At 39.8% G+C, this 21,551-nt stretch overlaps 1 protein-coding gene across 9 annotated transcripts in view; it reads right to left on the bottom strand.

The window, feature by feature from the left end:
• TANC1 (tetratricopeptide repeat, ankyrin repeat and coiled-coil containing 1) overlaps window positions 1–21,551 on the bottom strand; it is a 175,983-nt gene that overhangs the window by 33,457 nt on the left and 120,975 nt on the right. For all 9 annotated transcript variants that reach the window (XM_081943176.1, XM_081943178.1, XM_081943181.1 and 6 more), the window contains 6 exons: window positions 17,582–17,707; window positions 15,419–15,697; window positions 11,238–11,389; window positions 8,548–8,779; window positions 5,765–5,931; window positions 3,762–4,369 (listed from right to left, as the gene is read on the bottom strand). In XM_081943176.1, coding sequence (XP_081799302.1) covers window positions 3,762–4,369; window positions 5,765–5,931; window positions 8,548–8,779; window positions 11,238–11,389; window positions 15,419–15,697; window positions 17,582–17,707 — 1,564 coding nt within the window. The remainder of the gene's footprint in view (window positions 1–3,761; window positions 4,370–5,764; window positions 5,932–8,547; window positions 8,780–11,237; window positions 11,390–15,418; window positions 15,698–17,581; window positions 17,708–21,551) is intronic.

Raw genomic sequence — 21,551 nt, 5'->3', positions numbered from 1 at the left:
TAAGTAAATCACGTGGTTTTAAGTCCTCATTCAACTTATCCAATGGACTTTTTTTTTGCTGGAAAACAGCGAAAACATTGCAAAACGTGATGGCGTAACCAGGGAATCTTTCAAGCGGTCATAAATTCGAACTCATTGCTATGAGCCTAAAATGCAATCATGTGACTTTGGGATGGGCTGGCAGTTGTAACTTTGCGTATGGGTCATAAATTTGTAATCTGTCATAACTTCTAATTGTTGTTAAACAACCAGTTGTAAGTTAAGGATTATTTGGGGGGGGGGATTCCACAAAGAAGAGGGAGACAAGCTGTTCTCCAAAGCACCTGAAGGCAGGACAAGAAACAATAGATGGAAACTAATCAAGGAGAGAAGCAACCTAAAGCTAAGGAGAAATTTCCTGACAGAACAATTAATTAGTGCAATGACTTGCCTCCAGAAGTTGTGAATGCTGTTTTTAATAAGAGATTGGGCAACCATTTGTCTGAAATGGTATAGGGTTTACTACCTGTGCAGGAGGTTGGACTAGAAGACCTCCAAGGTCCCTTCCAACTCAGTTAACTGATCTGTTATTCTTTTATTTGTACATCATTCTGAAACTAAACCAGGTTTTTTTTGGAAGAAAATGTATTGTATTTATAATACCAATGCAAATTAAGTATAAATATATATGATTACAAAGTTGTGCAAACGCCACTGTCAATTCCCTGCGCAATATTCAAACAGTAAGCAGATATACAAATATTTTGGTTCTTTTCCTGATCATAATAAAACTATTACAATGTAACTATGCTGATGTAAGTCAACTTTAGATCTCCAGGAAGATGACTTCCAGTTTATTTCAATGGATTAATGTTTTATGCATGTTAAGAGGTTAAAAGAAACAAAAGGTAATCACTTATTTGAGCTCAACTCTTAGTGACCTCATGGACTTATCCATATTATATTCTTCAAATAATACAGAAAGCTTTTTTTTGCTAACTTCTCAGTTAAGCCTCAGACTTTCCTCCCAATGAAGAACTAAGGATTAGTTTTCAAGATCAATCAAAATATATGCTGCCTACATAAAAACAATACTTCATAATATATCAGAATTGTCAAATAATGCCGTATAATTTAATTTATTAAATGTATATGTCACCAGTCTTGCAGTTCGGGGAAACTATTGAGTAATTATACTCATTACAATGATAAGGGAAAGCAATGCTTTGGTGACAATGGACAGTGAGATGGGTGAGGGCCGCAAAATGGGTGAAGGCCCCATCACGTACACAGGTAGTCCTCAATCTACAACAGTTCATTTACTAACCATTCAAAGTTACAATAAGCAGAGCAGAAAGTGACTTATGACCATTTTTCACACTTATGACCACTGCAGCATGTGAAAAAATTTCAGATGCTTGGTAACTGGTTCCTATTTATACTGGTTGTAGACAAATTCATTGTGGAAGCCAGGTTCACTTAACAGCCGTGTTACTAACTTAACGGCAATGATTCGCTTAACAACTGTGGCAAGAAAAGATATAAAATGGGACAAAACTCGCTTGATAAATGTTTTACTTAGCAACATAATTTTGGGCTCAATTGTGGTCATAAATTGAGGATTACCTCAACAGCACAACTGGGGAGTGGGGGGCGCAGGGGAAGCGATTTTAGAAATCTTCCGGAGTTGACTGTGTCTATCTAGGATATTTTTATATGTGAGTGGTTACATATTTTCCTTTGTCCTTCAAAATAGGAGTAAACCACCTCTTCCAGTTTGGGGAATCACTAGACAGGCCTCCTGGGCCACAAAAAGGTAACTCTGGGTTTACTGCAGATTTGGGGCTGCAAGTTGCCCACCCTTGACTAGGACAACCTATCTATCACAAGGTTATTGTGATAAATGCCTCTTCGTTCTGAACTGAAAGATACCTTGGAGAAAATTACTTTAGTGGTATTTAATGGTTTTCACACATGTAACTTGAACTTTCACTATTTTTACTTTGAGCAATGCTCTCCCTCAAAGTCACCTCCCAGTGTTTTTAAAGCACGCCTGGGTTTCAGATGTACCTTGACTGTAATTTTTGTGGCACGAAAAACTCATCTGAAGACCTGTTAGAGCCTCAGTCAGTGTTACGTTTGTGTCGTTAAGAAAGCCTCGAAGGATAGCCATGCTCAGCACTAAATCCCCAATTTTGCATACTGAAATGCTCGGAGCTAGGAAAGGGAATTGTTAAGAGCTGCTGCAGTGCCGGGACCAGCATGCAAATGACACTTCTGCTTAGCAAAAGAAACCTGATGAAGTACATTTCTCCAGGAGCCAACATGCTCATTCATTCCCCTTCATTAATTTTTGAACTGCTTCTAAATTTAGAGCACCAAGCAGCAGGGGCCCATAAATCTTAGATAGCTGAACTTTTTTTTCTTCCAAATAATATGAATGTCACCGTAGACATCAATAATTCCATTACAGACCAGACCCAAGTCTATTTATTTATTAAAAATACTTATCAGCGCCCCAAATTTAAAAACTTAATAGATTCCTCCAATGGGTTCCCTCCTCCCATATTATTCTATATGAGAGGCAGCTATGGACAGTAAATATTTGAAATAAATAAAATAAGTATTCCGTCTGTGTCTATAATCTCTGCAAATCTGAGAAATTCGTGTCTGAAAGTGTACAAGAATAATTTGGTAAAGAATATGCTGGACAGTCAGACTCACTAGCATTACAGCAGATGAGAACACCATCCATCCCATTACTAAATTTTAAAATGCAGAATCAAATAATTAATAATTCATTCCGTAACAATGGTAGGACCTCTACTTTTGGATATGCACACATCTCCTTTTTATTTTTCAATTCCATGTATCCTTCAACTAACTTACCGAATTTTTTGCAATATAAGACGCACTTTTCCCCCATAAAAGAGGGTGAAATTTGGGTCTTATACAGCCCTGCCCACCCGCCGGCCCCCAACCTTTGGCCTATGCCTCCCAGCAATTTGCCTCCTTGTAGCAAACAGCCTGTTTCAGTTTCAGCACAGCCTGATTAGTACAAGCAGCTGATTTGGTTGGATCGGCCAGCTGTTTCAGGGTGCAGGGCTTGCCATTGCCTATTGCCGCCTTCTCACATCCCATTTTCTGCCCATTCCGATCCCCGCCACCCAAAATGGGTGGAAAATGGGGCATGGGAGGCCGAAAATAAGGCGCGTGAAGGTTGGAAACGGGATGCAGAGGCCGAAAATGGGGCGTGCGAAGGTGGCAATAGGCTATGGCAATCCCTGAAGCCTGAAACAGCTGATCGTCGGGAGGTAAATCCAACAAACAATCATCTGCTTGTGCTAATCATACTGTGCTGAAAGTGAAACAGGCTGTTTGCTGCAAGGAGGCAAATTGCTGGGAGGCAGAGGCAGATTTTTTGTGTGCGCTAATCAGGCTGTGCTGAAACTGAAATAGGCTGTTTGCTGAAAGAAGGCAAATTGCTGGGAGGCAGAGGCAGGGTTTTTTTCTTGTTTTCCTCCCTAAAAGCTAGGTGCGTCTTGTACTTCAGAGCGCCTTATACTCTGAAAAACAAGGTAAGTGTACAATATACAATACAATACAATAGCAGAGTTGGAAGGGACCTTGGAGGTCTTCTAGTCCAACCCCCTGCCTAGGCAGGAAACCCTATACCGTTTCAGACAAATGGCTATCCAACATCTTCTTAAAGACTTCCAATGTTGGGGCTCTTAATATGATGGCTCTTAAAGCTTTTCTCTTTAGTATATCCTATATTTTACCTTGGCTCACACAAGAAGTCAGTGCTTTCCCCATCTGCTCTCCATACAAGCCACTCCCTGAAGGAAGGATGGCAGAACATCCGTGTTTTGTCACGTCTTTTTATCAGAAAGCCTGAAAGGGCCTCCATCCTCTGCGAAAACTCTTCCCACTCCTGTTCCCCGTGTATCTGGCCAGCATTAATTGCTTGGAAGATCTGGTCATCTGTCATTGGGTGAAGGGATGCTAGAGCCACATTCAGCACCGGGAGGGCTCTTTCGAAGGCTGAATTTGTCATGAATTTCATGTTGCACTGAAGTAAATAAAGCTCAGAAAGAGATACTGGAACTACTTTGTAACTTGCACTTTTAATCACCAGGTGACCCTTCTGGAAGAGATCTAGTGTCAACTTCAAATAGAGATAAGATCCCATGCTCCTCAAGATCAAGTGGTTGCTCACTTTCCCAATAGTCATGGCATCAACTTTTCCATTGAGGGAAATATTGTTTACTATATCCTGGCTGGCATTGATCCTGTACTGAATATATGCATTTAAATCAGACTGTATTTCTTTGTTGTCTGAAAAATTGTCCAGGGAGATTGTGAAGAAAGGATGCGAGCTGGTTATTTCCTGCATTAGAGAAGGAAGGAGAAAGAAATAAGTACTTTATAGCATTTGTCAAACTTCATTATTATATCTAATAATGATTTTAAAAACATGCTAAATTAAAGCTGGTAAAAGCTTTTAGAGTGAGAATCAGAAAAACTAATTAGCACTAGTGTGTATTTATTAAATTAACAGGGAACTCTTTGGTCTAACAATACCTTTATTCATTTCTTATATTCATACAACAATTCAATATTCAGACACTTATCATCAGGGACCAAAAAAAAAAACCCAGATTCCTTATATACACAAAACAAATCAATGCATTTTATTCTATGCATTCTGCCTGAATGTTTTAATATAAAAAAGCATTCAAAATATTTTACTTGCATTCTAAAATGGTAATCTTTGATACAGGTCAAGTTTAATAACTTGACAGTGATTCATCCTGACCAGAGGTGGTATTCAGCCATGCGGACCGGTTCACCCAAACCGGTAGCGGCCTGCACACCCGCCCCGGCTCTATGCCGCCCTATTTAGACACGTTTTCAAGCCAAAGCACACGCACAGAAGGCCGAGCGTACTCGTGGATGTGCGCACGCTCACGTTTGCGAACCGGTAGGGAAAGTAAGTGAATACCACCCCTGACCCTGACTCTGTTCTTGTGACCAAACAAGAGTTACTTAAAAGCTAAAGGCCCAATATACAGTAAACAAGGGGATATGCAAAACAATGAGACATCTTATACTCATGAAAAAGCTTCCCACATATGTTTTAATAGGAGACAATCATGTGACTTTCTGACATACTATTCTGATAAGTCTTCCTGGTTAGGCTCCTGCTGTGGTCAAGATTGGGAAGTGAATTCTGCTCTAAACTGATCCCCAGCATTCTTCAATTCAGAGATTTATAGTCCAGAAATCAGATTGTGTTGGAGAAAAGGAATTTAAAAATAAAACTTTGAAACCACGGATATTTCATAACAAAAGAGAAAATGGGAAGAACAACATAAATTCTAGCAAAAGGACCTGTGTGGTACATAATCAAAAGACTTGCATCAGGTCACAGCGGCTGCTTCAGAATGCTACACAGCTCTCAACTCCTACGTTTTAGAATTTAGCAAGCATCAATCTGAGTCAAATTGACTCACAGTGGCATTGGTGTGGAAGAATGTTCTTACTACACAATGAACACACTTGAATACAAATATTGGAGACCCATAACAAATACATTATGACCTCCACTGCGTATAAACTATGATGATGGCCATTCCTGCCTACGTCTAGTTTGTAACAGAAGAAACTGTCAAAGAGTTCAGATCAGTCCTTCCAAGTAAAACTTAAAGCAGTGTTTTCTGTTCTGAGAGCGCAATGTTATTAACAGAGCAAAAAAATATACCACCATTTGCTTCAATATTACCTGAAAGTTTGTTCTTACGGTCACGATCAGTTTTAGCCATGGTGGAAATTTAGAAATAATATTAGTGATGAAGGAAGAAACTGTATCCCCATAATCAGGTTTATGAAATTCAGCTTCATTTAAGCCATCTATCAAAATGATGCATTCTTCTTCTGAAATTTTCTGTTCTGAAGGACACGATTGTGAAAAAGCAAAAGAGGTAAGAACATTTATTAACATATTGCAGCAATATGATTTCTGATTAGAAAAACAAGTATTAATGTTCCTTAATTTTTATATATGGAACACAGGATGAAGTGAATAATAAGAGGCTATTTCATCTGGACATACATTGGCCAACTAATTTAAATATTAAAAATCTCTTTTACCTATTTCCTAAGAAACCTATAACGAAGATTCCTTTACTAAAAAGTGACACAGCTGAATGTTATTTTACTGTTTGTAAAGGAGACTTCTTTCTAGTAAATCTATTCAAATGTTTGCCATGAATCTACTATTCTGAAATTAAAAGAGGTACCTACAAATGTTATTCTATCTTAAGATAGGCAGTAAAAGCTAAGTTTTTTTTAAAAAAGTATTTTAATTTTAAAAGGAAAAACAAATGTCCCACTCTGACAATTTCCCAGAAATGTGCTCATACTTTTAAATAGTTAAAATATTTTTAAAAAGAAATGATCCTTTGCATGTTAATAGAAATATTAAAATAGTTCACTCAAGCAAAATGTTACATTTGGCAATAGTACTAATTTAAAAATTGACAAGAGATCAAAAATATTTATTAATAAGTAGACAATATGCTTTAACATGCTTTCATCCCCTGAAAAAGTAGCTCCTATGTGCCCAAAATTTATGCTATTTCTTATGCAGCAATATAATCTATCACATTACCAAAATTTTCAAGATGTGATTTATTTGTTATTGTTCTATTTGAAAACATTATTAAATACATATTTTAAGTACACACTATCTAATTATAACTACAGCACTTCTTTGTATGGAAGGTTATTACTAAAAATATATACAAATATTAACATAAAACAATACTGACACAAATTCCGAAATTCATTAAAATGGTTAGAGAATTAAAAAAAACAACATAGCACTGAGCAGCTTCATGCCTTCTTGAAGGAACCAAAACATCCCATTTTAAATTTACACAATGAATTATAGACCCAAAAGATAAAACAGGGGTGTCAAACTCGTGACGTCATCACATGACATATTGTGACTTTCCCCCCCTTCACTAAACTGGGTGTGGGCGTGGCCAGCACATGACATATCCAGCCCATGGGCCGCACGTTTGACAGCATTGAGATAAAACAAATACTATATTATGTTGTTATTTTAGAATCTTAAGAACAATAGGTAAGATTATCAAGCATGACTAACAAACCAAAAGAAAAAAGTGATATGTGCTTTATCCACTTAGATATTTCATCAAAAAGTAGCAATCCAGGCGGGTATTTGCTTCAATTTCTATTTAACAGATATACCTAAATAAAGGAATAGCAATTGCATTTCATTTTTTCTAGAGAGTGGCAACATTGCTAAAAGTAGAATGATTACAAAGCATTTCTAGATTGTGGAACAACCATCTGCACGGCACCCTGAGGTTCCATTTTGCAAATGGATACACAGCGCCTCTCATGAATAATTCATGTTTTCCATTATTGTATAGATCAGACAGTTTGGAAGCATATCAATGCATATATAAAACTATAATCTAAAAAACCATTGATGTTAATCTTCATTATTAATTTAAGACTAATGTATCAACTCTCTCTTTCTCTGTCTCTCTCCTATCTAACAAATATAAACATAATCTGGGGAGCTCCATGCATTCACAGCTCCTGCTTGAATACAAGGTGTCATCTGTGGCAAGACGGCTTTTGCACACCAACTGGAAACACCAGTTGCCCTCTTTCCTAGATCGGGGGATGGCTTCAGGTAGTCATTCATGCCCTAGTCACTTTAAGTTACTAAGCACATTGCCATGGTATGCCCATGTAACACCTCTGCTTCATTACCAATTTGCTTCCAGGTACAAGTCAAGGTGCTTTTTTTTACTTATAAGCCCTATATGACACATACATGGCAATACCATCTCTAAAACCCTGCATGTATGCCTTCTCTCTAGAAACATCTGCTTTCTGGAATGGGGTTCCTCCTGAGATCCAGATGCCCCTCCCCCACTCTGCTGTTATTTGGAAGAGCCGTGAAGCCTTGGGAAGGGAAGGAATGAGCAAGGAAGAGTGGAATCCCTCACTTCATCACGCTTTCTACAATGTATCATTCATTGTAATTTCTTAGATTGTTGTGACCCGCCCAGAGTCCAACAGAATACAAATTTAATTAATAGTAACAGTAGTTAAAGGTGCTGAGCTTGTCAGCTGGAAAGCTGACAGTCGAGGTTTAAGACCTGAGCGCCCCGCAATAGGGTGAGCTCTAGTTCCTGCCCACCTAGCAGTTCAAAAGCATGCAAATGCAAGTAGATAAATAGGTACTGCTTTGGTGGGAAAGTTGTGTGTGTTTTTGGTGTATAGCCATGCTGGTCACATGACCACTTGGCCAAGAAACAGAGATGAGCATTGAGCCCTACAGTCAGGACATGACTGGACAGGAAACCTTTACCTTTTAAATATCACCTCCATCCCGTTTCATTCTGTATGGTATTTGTTTTCCTCTTTCAAAGAAAGGAAACCTCTTCACTCTTCTCCAGTCCACTGCTATAAAATACTCCACATACTTTTCCATATTAGCCACATGTGTGTTTTCCTGCTTACCTCTCCTGAGATTTACCAGTGGTTCCAATACGCCTCTTCTGAATGCTGCCACAGGATCTTGAACACAGGACCTAAGGCTAAGCATACTTTGTAGGTGTGGTTCCTTTATCAAAAGTTCTCTGTATGCTGTTAACTGAGGTGACCGGCAAAGTAGAGCTGCGATACTATGCACAAATTCTGGGACAAGGCATGTGTAAGTGTTGTCAGCTTGGCAGTAGTGATAGGCAACGACCTTTTTTAAAAAAACCACATTGTTTAGAATTTCTGGCTGATAACCACATGAAATAATGAAAAAGCAGTATCCCAGGCTGAAATGCATTCTAATTATTCCTTAAACCATTTGAGACATAAACCTCAGAAGAATATTCAAGCTGTATGTGCAGATCTCACTATCTAGTTTAACATACATCCATTAGCTAAATATATTTGGCCCCCAGCATTGTACATCTAATATAATTCTCTATGCAACGGTTGAATAATTTATTTTTATTTTTTACAACAGCAGAATCACAGGATGGCATTTTTTCTTAACCGTGATATATTTACCTATAAATATCTCTATAAAACATTACTTTTTTTTCCCCCTAAAAACAATCTTCTACATTGCATAATATAGCACATATTTTCATAGCACAAGAGTTTTAGAGAATATTCAAGGAACTTTTAGGATGGAGTTCTTAATTTATGCCTGGTATTTTACAGAAAGTCTTAAAAGGTCTTTGAAAGTCATCAGATATAATTCATTTGATGGCCAGCACATGAGTTTTCAAGAGAAACTCATTATCAGTTTCATCCATTCTACAGAATATTGTCTTATTCAAGAATACATGTACCTTTTGTCTGCCATTACAACATCTAAACAAGACTGGGAAGGTGCAGCTAATTTCTCATCCTTTCACTTCATTTAAGGAAGCAAAAGAACACTTTTGGCAATGCAAATTGCAAACAAAAGCCCGTGCCCCCAAATCAGGATCAATTCTTCGGCAGGAGAAAATGTTTTAAAACTTCTACTTTCCATCCTATAATCTTGGTCAGCATCAGAGATCTGTGCTGTGCACTTAAAGAATTTACTCCGTACCCAACACCAGAATAAATAGTTAAAGCAATAGGAAATAAACATGGCACCTCATTAACCCCACGGGGGAAGCGCCTGCCAATATGTAAATAAAACCAGATAGTTTTAATCCACGTATTCAGTAGAGCAGCAACCCAATCCAGTGTCTACAGTCTATCTTTTTGTTCATTTGTTTGCTTTTTTGCAGAATGCTATTTGGTTGCTGACAATCAACTGTACCATTATTTGAGAGCGTGGTATCAAAAAATTAAATAATTGTCGTGAACCTCCACAGTTTAGGTACATTTAATTAGTGCACAAACAGTAGGGACATCCAATTTAATTTCAGCAACTGTACTTCATTATTCAGAAATGCATCTGAATTCCAGAGTGTAAATCCAAGCAAGGGTGCATAAAACGATAGCTTTAATTAAATTAAATTACATTAATGTGTGTGCTTTCTATCAAGTTCTAAACATAGCATGGCACTGAGGATGACAGCATTAGGATAATAGTTACATAATACTGCTTTAAGTAAATACCTCAACACCAAAGCAAATCCTCTTTTATTTCCAATCCTTTGCAAGGCTTTCCTATTTTCACAATCCTTCCTACCAAAGTAAATGCATTAAATTCTAATAATTCATCCCTGCTGCAATCTGCTAATTCCAGTTTACGTAACTGTTAGATACATCAGTGACGAACAAACTGTAAGCTGCTAAATCCAGTGGGTTTTTTGCCCCTCCCCTTCCCTCTCTTCCCAATAGACGAGGAAGGAAATTATACTGAATAAATTAGGAAGAAGTGGAAGGTGTGGGGGGGTCTGTTCCTTTTGGAATCACAGATTAACCCTGTCAAAGTCAGACAGAAGCAGCAACATTAGGAAGGGGAGAAATAGTCCTCAAGAATGTGCACTGTCTCTTCTCTGCCTTCGTGCAGCAAATTGATCAGGCTTTATTAAAACTAAACAACAATAAGATACCGACGTTTAGTACTGGTGAGATACCGACGTTTAGTACTGTAAGGAGCCCCAGACCGCTCCTGAGTGAAGAAATGGAATGTCTGCCAGTTTGAACTGAGGTAATGGAATGTGGGGCAACTGGCAGTTGGAACAGAGTTCTTTTCAGATGGGGAGGAAGAGTAGAACTCCTTAGCATCAGAATGTATTAATTACTGTATAAGAAATACTGATGATCTGATGGTCATTTTGAAAAATCCTTTCTTAGCGAGCATCTAGAAGCCAAGAGGAACATATGTGCCAAATTTCAAATTTGTAGGCTTTACAGTTCTGGAGATTTCATGATAAGTAAGTGGGTGGTGTGTGTGTGTGTTTTATTTATTTATTTATTTATTTGTTTGTTTATTATTTATGTATTTATTTTGTCAAGCATATATATAAGATAACAGCTACAAATATAAACATGATTTTGAATACATGAAAAGGATAGAATAAAAGGGGACATTAGGACAGGGACGGTAGGCACGTTGGTGCGCTTATGCACGCTTATATGTACACACACACACACACACACACACACACACTGTGTGTGTGTGTGTGTGTGTATGTTCACAAACCATGGCTTTTGTATTGTCATAAGACTGAAAAAAAAACCCAATTTAGCATTAAATGTGCTACCTTGGATGCAAGGCGTCTAACTGATTCATCCATTTGGTTCTGATGTTCCTGAGCAGGAGGACCAGCTGAAGTTTTGGCTGGACTGGTACCAGTTGAAGGAACCAGGGATGGGGGTAGCTGGCTGAGAGGAATCTCCTGACAAGGATCACTGGCTGCAGGGGAAGAAGCAAAGACTAGAGTTATAACCGATGGCATCCATTTGTGGTGTAAATTATGTATCTGTCATGCTGGAGATGTTTAGTCTTCAAGAATAACCTAAACACTGTTTGTGTTCTTTTCTCAGGTGTTACCAGTTATGTCTCCAGCATATAGCTTCTGGCTATGCTTCCCTTTGGAGCCTTCTGGTAACAAAATCCTGGCACGAGAAGTTAACTGAAACAAGCCAGCATCTCCAAAGAAATGGATTACAGAAAGGGCATTGTATGCAAACGCACACACTCCCCCCCTCCTGCTCTCACAAAATTGTGTCATGCTATACTGATTTCTGTTTGTATCTTCACATCAGAATTTTAAACACAATCACATTTTGTCACACAGTCTTATTCCCAAAAGGCTACAAGTCAGCAAACAGTATAGAATAGATAGATGGCAGGAGGGGGGAGGGAGGGAGGAGAGACAGACAGACAGAGGGAGACCAGACACAGAGGGAGGGAGGGAGGGAGGGAGGGACAGAGAGGGAGGGAGGGAGGGAGGGAGGGACAGACAGACAGACATTAATTATGAGATATAATGGACCTCAATAGTACTTAGAAACCAGCCAAGATCTCAAGGCCAAAAGCACTCATGCTACTGTAGAGTACACAAGTACTGTGTGGAGACGGCATCTAATGAATACATGATGAAATAGGACCTTTCCTTCGCATCCATTCTACCCTCCCCTCAAGTCCATCCCAGTTTCAGGGGCCCTGTTAAATGTGGTGATTAGCTATGCTGTGAACAGGAACGGGAGGGAAAAGAATGGTAAGTTAGAAGCAGAATTTGTGTCCAGCTCTGAACACTGACACATCAACTGAATCATTTCAAATTATGCACATATTCATCTTGTGAAACAAAACAAGTTAAGTATTGAATCTGTGGATTTGCCAGGAATATAGGATTATTTCTTCACTTCAATTTATGATTCGGTATATGACTTTTCCACGTTTTTCACCTTTAAATTAGAATTTATTTTCTCCTTTAGTCCTAACAGAGCTCCCTGGGCATCTTTTTAAAGTGTTGATCTTCTGGCCTTCCACAAATTTATCTGTAGCTAACAGCCTCCGGCTGAAGCTCTGTGTCCTCTCCTCACACACCAGTTTTTGCATCATTTCTGGAAACAGGATAAATAGCTCCCTGTCAGCAGCTGTCAAATCCATCCGGCACATATAAGACGGCACCTAGAATCCTATCCATGTGGATAAAGAGGGCTGACATAGACTGACTAGGATCTGGACGTGATCCACACACTTTTCACTGAAGCCTGCAGGAGAAATTGCTCTTCGGTTTCCCTGCCAAAGCATGATCCAAGAAAATGGCAGGTGGCCTCATCAACACAATGGGCCTTTCACTTGCTCTCCCACCCCCCAACCTTCTCCTTTTGGGGTTCCTCCTAATTTTCTTCAGTTTCCCCTTTCAAGTCACTTGAGCTTCTTGGCCCACATCTTTCAGAACCTTTTCCAGAATTTTTTTGAGAAAAAGCACACTCCAGTGAATGGAACAGAGAGGAACCACATCTCCCAACATAGGAGTAAGATATAGCTGCAAATAGGAGTAATCTCCCAATAAGCAAGTGATCATGGGATTGATGGGATTAATGAATGCAAAGCGCATAGTTCAGTGATGGTGAACCTTTTTCTGCTTGGTGCCAAAGGGGCGCGCACGCATGTGATGGCGTGTGCGTGCCCAGACCCATAATGCAATGCCCTCCCCCCTCTGCGCCTGTGCGCACCACCATCCCGTCCCCCCCCCCCGCGCGCTCATGCACACAGGAAACACTGAAGCCTCCGGACTAACAGTTTGCCCGTTGGGACGTTTTTCGCTCTCCCCAGGCTTCAGCAAAGCCTCCGGAGCCTGGGGATGGCGAAAAACAGGCCCAACAGGTCAACCGGAAGGCTGAAAATAAGCTGGCCAGTGTGCGCATGCACGCTGGAGCTATATCTGAGGGCACGCGGGGCATTGCCCTATGTCAGCTCCATCGCGGTTGCAGTGTCGCAGGGTCACGTGAGGGCCTTTTCTAACCTTCTAGCAAGCACAGTCAATTGGGGGGGGGGGGGGCAGATTCACCTAACAACTGTGTTACTAACTTAACAACTGCCGTAATTCATTTAACAACGGTGGCAAGAAAGGCCATAAAATGGACCAAAACTCACTTAAGAAATTTCTTACTTTGTAACAGAAATTCTGGACTCAGTTGTGATCGTAAGTCGAGAACTACCTATACACAGTCCTGTAAACGGTCTTTTTAATATTAAATGGGAAAGTTGTTTGGCTGCAAAGTTTACCTCCTTTATGAACTATGCCCATGATGGAAAACCTGATGGAAGCTTTCCTGAAGCCTGGGGAGGGCGAAAACGGCCTCCCCCTGACCTCCGGAAGGCCGAAAATCAGCTGGCCAGCATGCACATGCGCTCTGGAGCTGACATAGGGCCATGCCTCGTGTGCCCTCAGATATGGCTCCAGTGTGTATATTAGAAGCTTCTTGGATGAAAAGCGAAAAATCTTTTTTTAAAAAAACAAGAAAGTCCAGTTGCCTTTTGAAAATGCACCTTTGGGACAACCATGACCTGGATGACTGAGATCTCCATAGATAAGCGGTCCCATGAAATCAACTTCTAGGATAAAAAGCTTTTAACCGCAAGCCACAATTAAAATGACACCTCCTATTATCAAACTATCCCCAGGGAGGGGATGTCCAGTATCCACAAATGTCAGTTCGATGGCATGATGCCATGAAGAAAATTACATGTTAATATGCAAAATGACATAAACAAGTCAAGGTGTAATTTGCATCATGTATATGACAACGGAATTATTCAAATGATGAAAATTGCTGTGGAAATTTAGAGTGTTGCATGCAAAATCTGTTGCGATGAAGGACAGTAAAAGAGGTTCCACGGAAACGTCTTTGGGAAGGGAAGGACTTCAGCAGGCTGCACCAGAGCAAAAAACTAAAGATTTCCTGTGTTTCTCTAATCTTGTGAGGTTAGAGGTTTTTTTAATCATATTAAATATTTTACGGATTATATTTGCAGTTTTCATGTGTTCCCCACCTCAAAACTGGGGAGGGGAACTTTTGTCACCAATTTTGATTTGAAATCAGAAGGGAGCTCCAGGCAGTGCCAAAAAAAAAAAAAAAGGCTTCTGGTGCTTCTGTGCTAGGAAGCATCGAATGGCACTTAATGAATCTCAAACAGGTCTTGACATACAATGTGAATACAGGCGGTCCTTAACTTATAACCACAGTTGGGGCTAGATTATCCATTGCTACACACGACGGTGCTTAAGTGAGTTGCGCCCAATTTTGCCTCCTTTTTTGCCACAGTTGTTAAATGAATCACTGCTGGCGTTAAGTGAATCGTGTGGTTGTTAAATGAACAGCTTGCCTCCAGAAGTTGTGAATGCCCCAACACTGGAAGTCTTTAAGAAGGTGTTGGATAGCTATTTGTCTGAAACGGTATAGGGTTTCCTGCCTAGGCAGGGGGGTTGGACTAGAAGACCTCCAAGGTCCCTTCCAACTCTACTATTGTATTGTATTGTAAGTTCCTTGTGAATCTGGCTTCCCCTATTGATTTTAATTGTCTGGAGCCAGCTGGAAGGCGATCATATAACTCTGGGATGCTGCAACCATCATATAAAAATACATGATGGTTGCCAAGTGCCTGAATTTTGATATTGTGACAGTGGGGATGCTTAAGTGTGAGGACCGGTTGCAAGTCACTTTTTTCAGTTAACTTTCAACAGTGACTAAACAAATGATGGTTATAAATCAAAAACTACCTGTAGACAGGGACTTGTCTTTCCGTATTGGCAGGGCAGGGGGTGGGGGGAGAATAATAATTTTATGATCTATTAATAGAAAGTTCACTACCCTTTAGGAATGGCAATCTATATAAGACACATTTACACAAAAGCATATATAGCTCCACTTTCTGAATTAAATATTTTTTCCCCTTAAATAGAAAAAAATAAAGTTTCAAACCTACTTTTGGGAGAAGCAGAGCTGGTGGAAGCAATTTGCCGCATGCGACCTCCATGGCAGCTCAGTGCCACAAGCTTGGAAATAATAGCCGTCTTTCCAAACCCCACATTTCCAATGACAACAGCGCCCCTCGTGTCTGTCTGCTTGGGATTCTTCAACTTTTCTTCTATGGTTTGAAACAGCCAGTCTCTTCCGACAAACACAGAGTCTGTTGTTATGCTTGGCACTTCAAACAATAATGGCTTTAGCAAAATATCTTGAGGCTTATATGGGACAAAACGTGCTAAAAGGAGGAAAGACTTTATTAGAAGACAAAGCGATGGAAAAAAACGTGTGTTTTTAAAAGAACTTAAATCCTACAGAAACATCTAATCTGCTTTGAAATTCAATAATCTAGTCCAGATATAGTGAGTCGATTTTAAAGGGGGTGGGGGGGTGGGAAGCATATTTGTCCATGTTGTCCATTATTCCCACATGATTCCTCCTTCCAGCAGGAGTGCTGAACAAATCAGGAAGTTAGACTCTGTAATGAACACACTAGATTTTTCATCCAAAATGCTCTTAGTTTCAACAATCATGCTCAGTGAGCCTTATCCCTAATTCTCCTGAATAAATGTGTGCTTTAAGACTTAACAGATATGAAGGAGGATTAGGGAAAGGATGGGGATTCGGCATTGATCATATAAATTAGAAAGAGCAAAGGCAGCAGGAAAAGGCACAAATTCTGAGAATACCTAATATGAAGATAGACAGCCGAAGGGGGAGGGGGGGGAGAAACATGGCAGTAAACCATAAACCCAGATATCAAGCAATGGAAAATGAGCCCTATCAAATGTTGACTTTAAATACTCAGGTATAATGTTCTAGGCCCAGAACTTATTTCATTGAAAAATATAATATTGAAAAATAAGCCATCTTTGTCTTTCATGACCAAGGTCATAGTTTGAAGACCTTGGTATGCTCTGAGCTTGATTGTTTAACATATTAATAGAGTTGGAAGGGCCCTGTCAGCTGACCATTGCGCATGTGCGCGCTGGCCAGCTGAGTTCACCCTTTTTTAAAGCCATTTTTCGCCCTCCCCAGGCTCCAGAGGCTTTATAGGAGCCTGGGGAGGGCGAAAACAGCCTCCCCCGCCCCCCCCAGACGCCCTCCGGAGGCGTCAGGGAAGCCTCTGGACAGTCCCTGAAGCCTTCAGAACGCTTAAAACGACCCTCTGAGCAAACCGGAAGTGACTTCCGGTTTGCTCGGAGGGTTGTTTTGAGAGCTCCGAAGGCGTCAGGGAAGCCTCCGGATTGTCCCCTCCGAGCAAACCGGAAGTCACTTCCGGTTTGCTCAGAGGATCATTTTGAGCACTCCGAAGGCTTCAGGGACCGTCCGGAGGGGCGAGGGAGGTTGTTTTCGCCCTCCCCAGGCTCCTATAAAGCCTCTGGAGCCTGGGGAGGGCGAAAAAAGCATGTAAAAATGGGGGGTCGCGCATTGCATTATGGGTGCGGCACACCCACACACGCCCCCCCTGCGCTCCCCCCACTTATGGCACGCGAGCCAAAAAAGTTCGCCATCGCTGCCCTATATCATTTCCTGAAGATGTTTCATTACCAAACTAAGTAACGTTATCAGTGCTTGATGTTAGCACTGATGATGTTACGTAACACTGGTGATTTCCCTAGTTTGGCAATGAAATATCTGCAAGCAAACAACCAAGCTCAGAGACACCTAGGACAGGGGTGAAATCCAGCAGGTTCTGACAGGTCCTGGAGAACCGGTAGCGGAAATTTTGAGTAGTTCAGGGAACCGGTAAATGCCACCTCTGGCTGGCCCAGAGTGGGGTGGGAATGGAGATTTTGCAGTATCCTTCCCCTGCCATGCCCCCCAAGCCATGCCCACAGAACTGGTAGTAAAAAAAAATTGAATTTCGCCACTGACGTAGCACCCCACAGTTCAACCCTGACCTACAAATATTCTCTTCTATTGGCATAGTCACAGTCCTCACTTTTTAACAGAGGTTCAAATGGAGACGGGATAAATCAGTTCTAAGAAATGCCATAAAGAAGGAAATAGACTTCAAGAGTTTTCCACGAATAAACCCTCTGCAGTTTCTACTGGTAGCATGGCCTTCTTAAAAAAAGAATAGCAAGCTTTTAAATCATGGCTTTGGCATAGGTCTTACCTTTAATTTCTTGCTGAACTCTCCCTCCAGCAGTGCTGTGCCAAGGTAAACGAATTGAAGTCCGCAAAGGAGTATTCCTCTGTCCATCCAAATAGCTCAGATCTTCAAGCTTTGTTGAACTTGTTGCTGTAATGAGAATACCTAGCTATCAGGAAGGGAAGAACTAAAAACAAGGCTGAACGAAAGGATCAAAATATGAGTATACTCTTATGTGCCATGTTTCTTTTGGGTCCCGAAATAAAGCCTGGCTTATTGGGCTTATTTTCGGGGAGGTCTTATTTTTTCGATGTGCAGGAGGCGGCAAGTGTGGGGGTGTTCTGCTGTGAGCGGTGGCAAATGGGGAACCCCCACCCCCACCTCCAGCTTTATTTTTAAATAATTTGTTTTAATTTTCATACAGATAAACCACATGTATACCATTACATAACCAACACTATTTTATATTATTCAAAATTGTCAATTCATCTTACCATCAACGCCCCAAAACTATCATTGGCTCTTCTGCTCTCCATAGGATATTTATACCCTATCCATCGCTTTCTTCACCACCACCCCAGCTTGATACCTGCGCCTCACCCTCCTCCTACAGATAGGGGGTGGTGCTTAACTAGGGCTTATTTTTGGGTTAGAGCTTATATTGGGTGCAAAAATCGGGCTAGGGCTTGTTTTTGGGGTAAGTCATATTTTTGGAGAAACATGGTAGCTCCAAAAGAAGGAAACCATACAGTAGTATATTGGTTTTTCATCTTCATGCATGGCTATCAAACCATCCTCAGATAAGACCAGTAAGGACCTTGCATATGCTACCACATATTCTCATAGTGTTGCCGTAATGGTCTTGGAAAAAGATGATTTGATGCTATATTAAGTATCACTATACATTTGGACACTTTTAAGTAGAAAAAGTACAAGGGTTAAAAAATTTTTAAAGTGCTACCTGTTAGTTCATTGTTCTTAATTCTACATAAGAAATGGAAGAGGAAGAAAAAAGGGTCAGGATTATAAAGCCATAGTTTGAAGCTATATTCACTCTCAGGAAAATATTCAGCTCTTACTCATACAAAAGGAGATTGTGTCTAGTTGTCAAGACAAAGAACGTTTATTTCTTTGAGAAAGAGAAAATGTGAAATTAATATGTTCTCTGGAATTCTTTGGAAAAACTGATATAAACAAGAAACAACAATAGCAACCACCAATGCAATGATCTTTGAAATGTTTCCTTGTCAGAACCACGCAACTACTTTTGACAGTTTTGTCACTCTGGAAATAGAGCCTTGAACTTTCATGACTTTGAAGTTAATTAAGAGTCAAATCACTACTGTCTATGAATATGTCAATCGTAATATTCCACGGCCCTAAATGTTAAGAATTTATCATGCTTCAAGTTGTTGAATTATGAAATATCAGATACTCAAGATATCTCCATGTTCTTCTTTTGAAGACATAATGTAACCAGAAATATTTTGTAGTAGGAAATTAATCTGCACATGAAAGTCATTTTTACTATGTATAATTTCTATTTGTAGAGAAAACATTTTTCAAGCATCCTACCTCTGACCAAATTGTCTGGGTCAAGGCTCCTTTATTTCAATTAAATCTATGATTTATGATATGTATTTTTAATATAAAGTAACATTGGAAAGGGTTTAAAACTGATTTACAGTTAGGCAGTATCTGACTCCATTTTAATAGGATGTTTGACATTCAAATTATGTATTAAACTTTCTGCTTTTCTGTATGACAAGATAGCTTTTGAGATGACTTTTGGGTCAATGGATATCCAAAGGAGGCAACAAAGACTTTGTGCAGTATTTAACAATAAACTGTTATTGATTGGGTTCCCAGCCTCACTTTTCCAAAGATAACTAATCATAACATCTTTTCAAGAGACTGGGAAACAGACTGGTGAACCTCAGAATTAATAGCTACCTCAAAGGATTAATAAGAGGAGGCATATCAAAATAGATGTCAGAATATTCACAAACTGGCAGAGACATGGTAACAAGGTCTGCCAATGAATAAGCATAGCAACTAAGTCAGCCAATGAGGGCTGTTTGGAAACAGAAACTTAAGCAAGGAGTCTGGCCATGGCTTAGCTCTGTGCTCAGCTCTAAAACGAAATTAGTCTGGTCTTGTCTGTATTAAGCTCTGAACTCTGAACTGAAACCATTCTCTCCTCTGACTGTGTTTTGCCTGAAACTACTACCACATTGGAGAATCCACTATTGGTATTGTACATTTACTCATGTGTTGTTATGTATATAACGAAGTTAATGAATCCCGCTGAATCAGTTATCTGTGTGTGCTTTCTGCATGTGATTTCTGCAACAAACTGTGACAATAGAGAGTTCTGGTTCAAACCACAGACCTTTACCCAAGTCCAGGTTTTTCCTTTTTGGGGAGGGTGGAGAGAAAGATTGCTATACAATAGCACAACCTACAAAGGTACAACTTTCAAACATCTTGCCTTTTTAGAACCTTTTTAGTTATGCAGCAGAAATTTTAAAAAGCAAACCCATAGTTAACATGTACATATAAATTAGAAGGGAAACCTCAAACATATCCAACTGTAATAAGTGGGCTGTCCAAGGTTGTTGAAACATCTCTCATTTACTGAGCAACCTTTGGGTCACACAAGAGCAGAGACTGGCTAGTAACAATTAGCATCCTGATATTTGTGTGATGTTTTCCAAAAGAGCTGAACTCACTTTAGCCATTGGTAATTTAGTTTAGAGATTTGGATAATTTTCAATATCTTGGAGTAAGGGACTGTCCCCATTTAGCTCTTTTGCATTTAAGCAACATCTATCTGCCTCATTTCTCATCTATTTCTAACTGAAATAACAACAATATATACCCTGGCATAGCTCCAGTTCTCCGTTAAACTGAATAGCAGAATTAATTTTTAAAGAGTTCTGATATATATTGCAGTAGAGACAAAATTTCATTAAGAAGTAATGAGATTCTGAGTTTCTTTGCACGTAGGAAGTGAAATCCTTCAACTCTTACAACATATCCACGTACAAGGCTGGGAATTAAGACTTGTATACAAACCAAAAGCTATCTTTAATCTGGAAGATCTTTCAAAAATTATTCTATTTTAAAAAACAAACTAGAAATTCTGGAGGTATTTCCAAGGATTTTAGCATCTCTTAGATTTACTAAACATTGCTATTGTCAGGGTTCCAAATTGCTGTCAGCTTCCACACATCCGGTTCTGGTCAAGTGCAGAGGTGCAAAGACAAAGGATGACCTTGGCTTTCAAGAAAGAATTTTGTTATGGCTACATATCATCTAACTCCATACAATCCCCCTCCCATTTTCTCACAATAGAAAATGCATAGTAGAATAATAGAAAGTGTAGCAGGCCAAAGATTCAAAAGAAAAGATGGCTGCAGGCCTGACAGCTCTAGAAAAAATAACAAAAACTTTTTTAAAACTTCAAAGTCAAAAATAAGAAAGCCGATAAGCAGATCAGAAAAGCAAATGAAGTAAAGTTAACCATGACAACAGCTAAACAAAATGACAATAATCAGTTTTTGTTTTTTTTAATGCATAGCAGAAAACAAGGGCTTGGAAACAGAAGTAAATTAGATTAAAAGAAGAGCTGTCCTATTACTTCTAATTGCAGATCAAGAAACCAGGTTTTAACATGAGCTCAACGCATTTAGCAGACAGCTAGATGCTGTTTAAGGGAAGGGATCCACACGGAGACAGCCACCCAGATGAATTATGAGCTTTGTAGTTCCCACAAAGAACACAAGCGGCTGGTCTCAAAGAAGCAACACTACAAACATGCGAGAGGGAGTCCTTGAAACGCAGATACAGCTTCTTTCTTCTCTTCTTTAGACTCGCTATTCAAGGGCAGGCTAAGATCCAGCAGCTCTTATCCATGCCTGGATTGTTCAAGCAGTGACATTTACAATGGAAAAGGCACCCCCTTGTCTAAGTGGGCCAATTGCATTAACAG

The sequence above is a fragment of the Natrix helvetica genome (assembly GCF_964273705.1).
Source record: "Natrix helvetica genome assembly, chromosome: 1".
Lineage (NCBI taxonomy): Eukaryota > Metazoa > Chordata > Lepidosauria > Squamata > Natricidae > Natrix > Natrix helvetica.
This window is presented reverse-complemented; position numbering and strand designations above follow the sequence as displayed.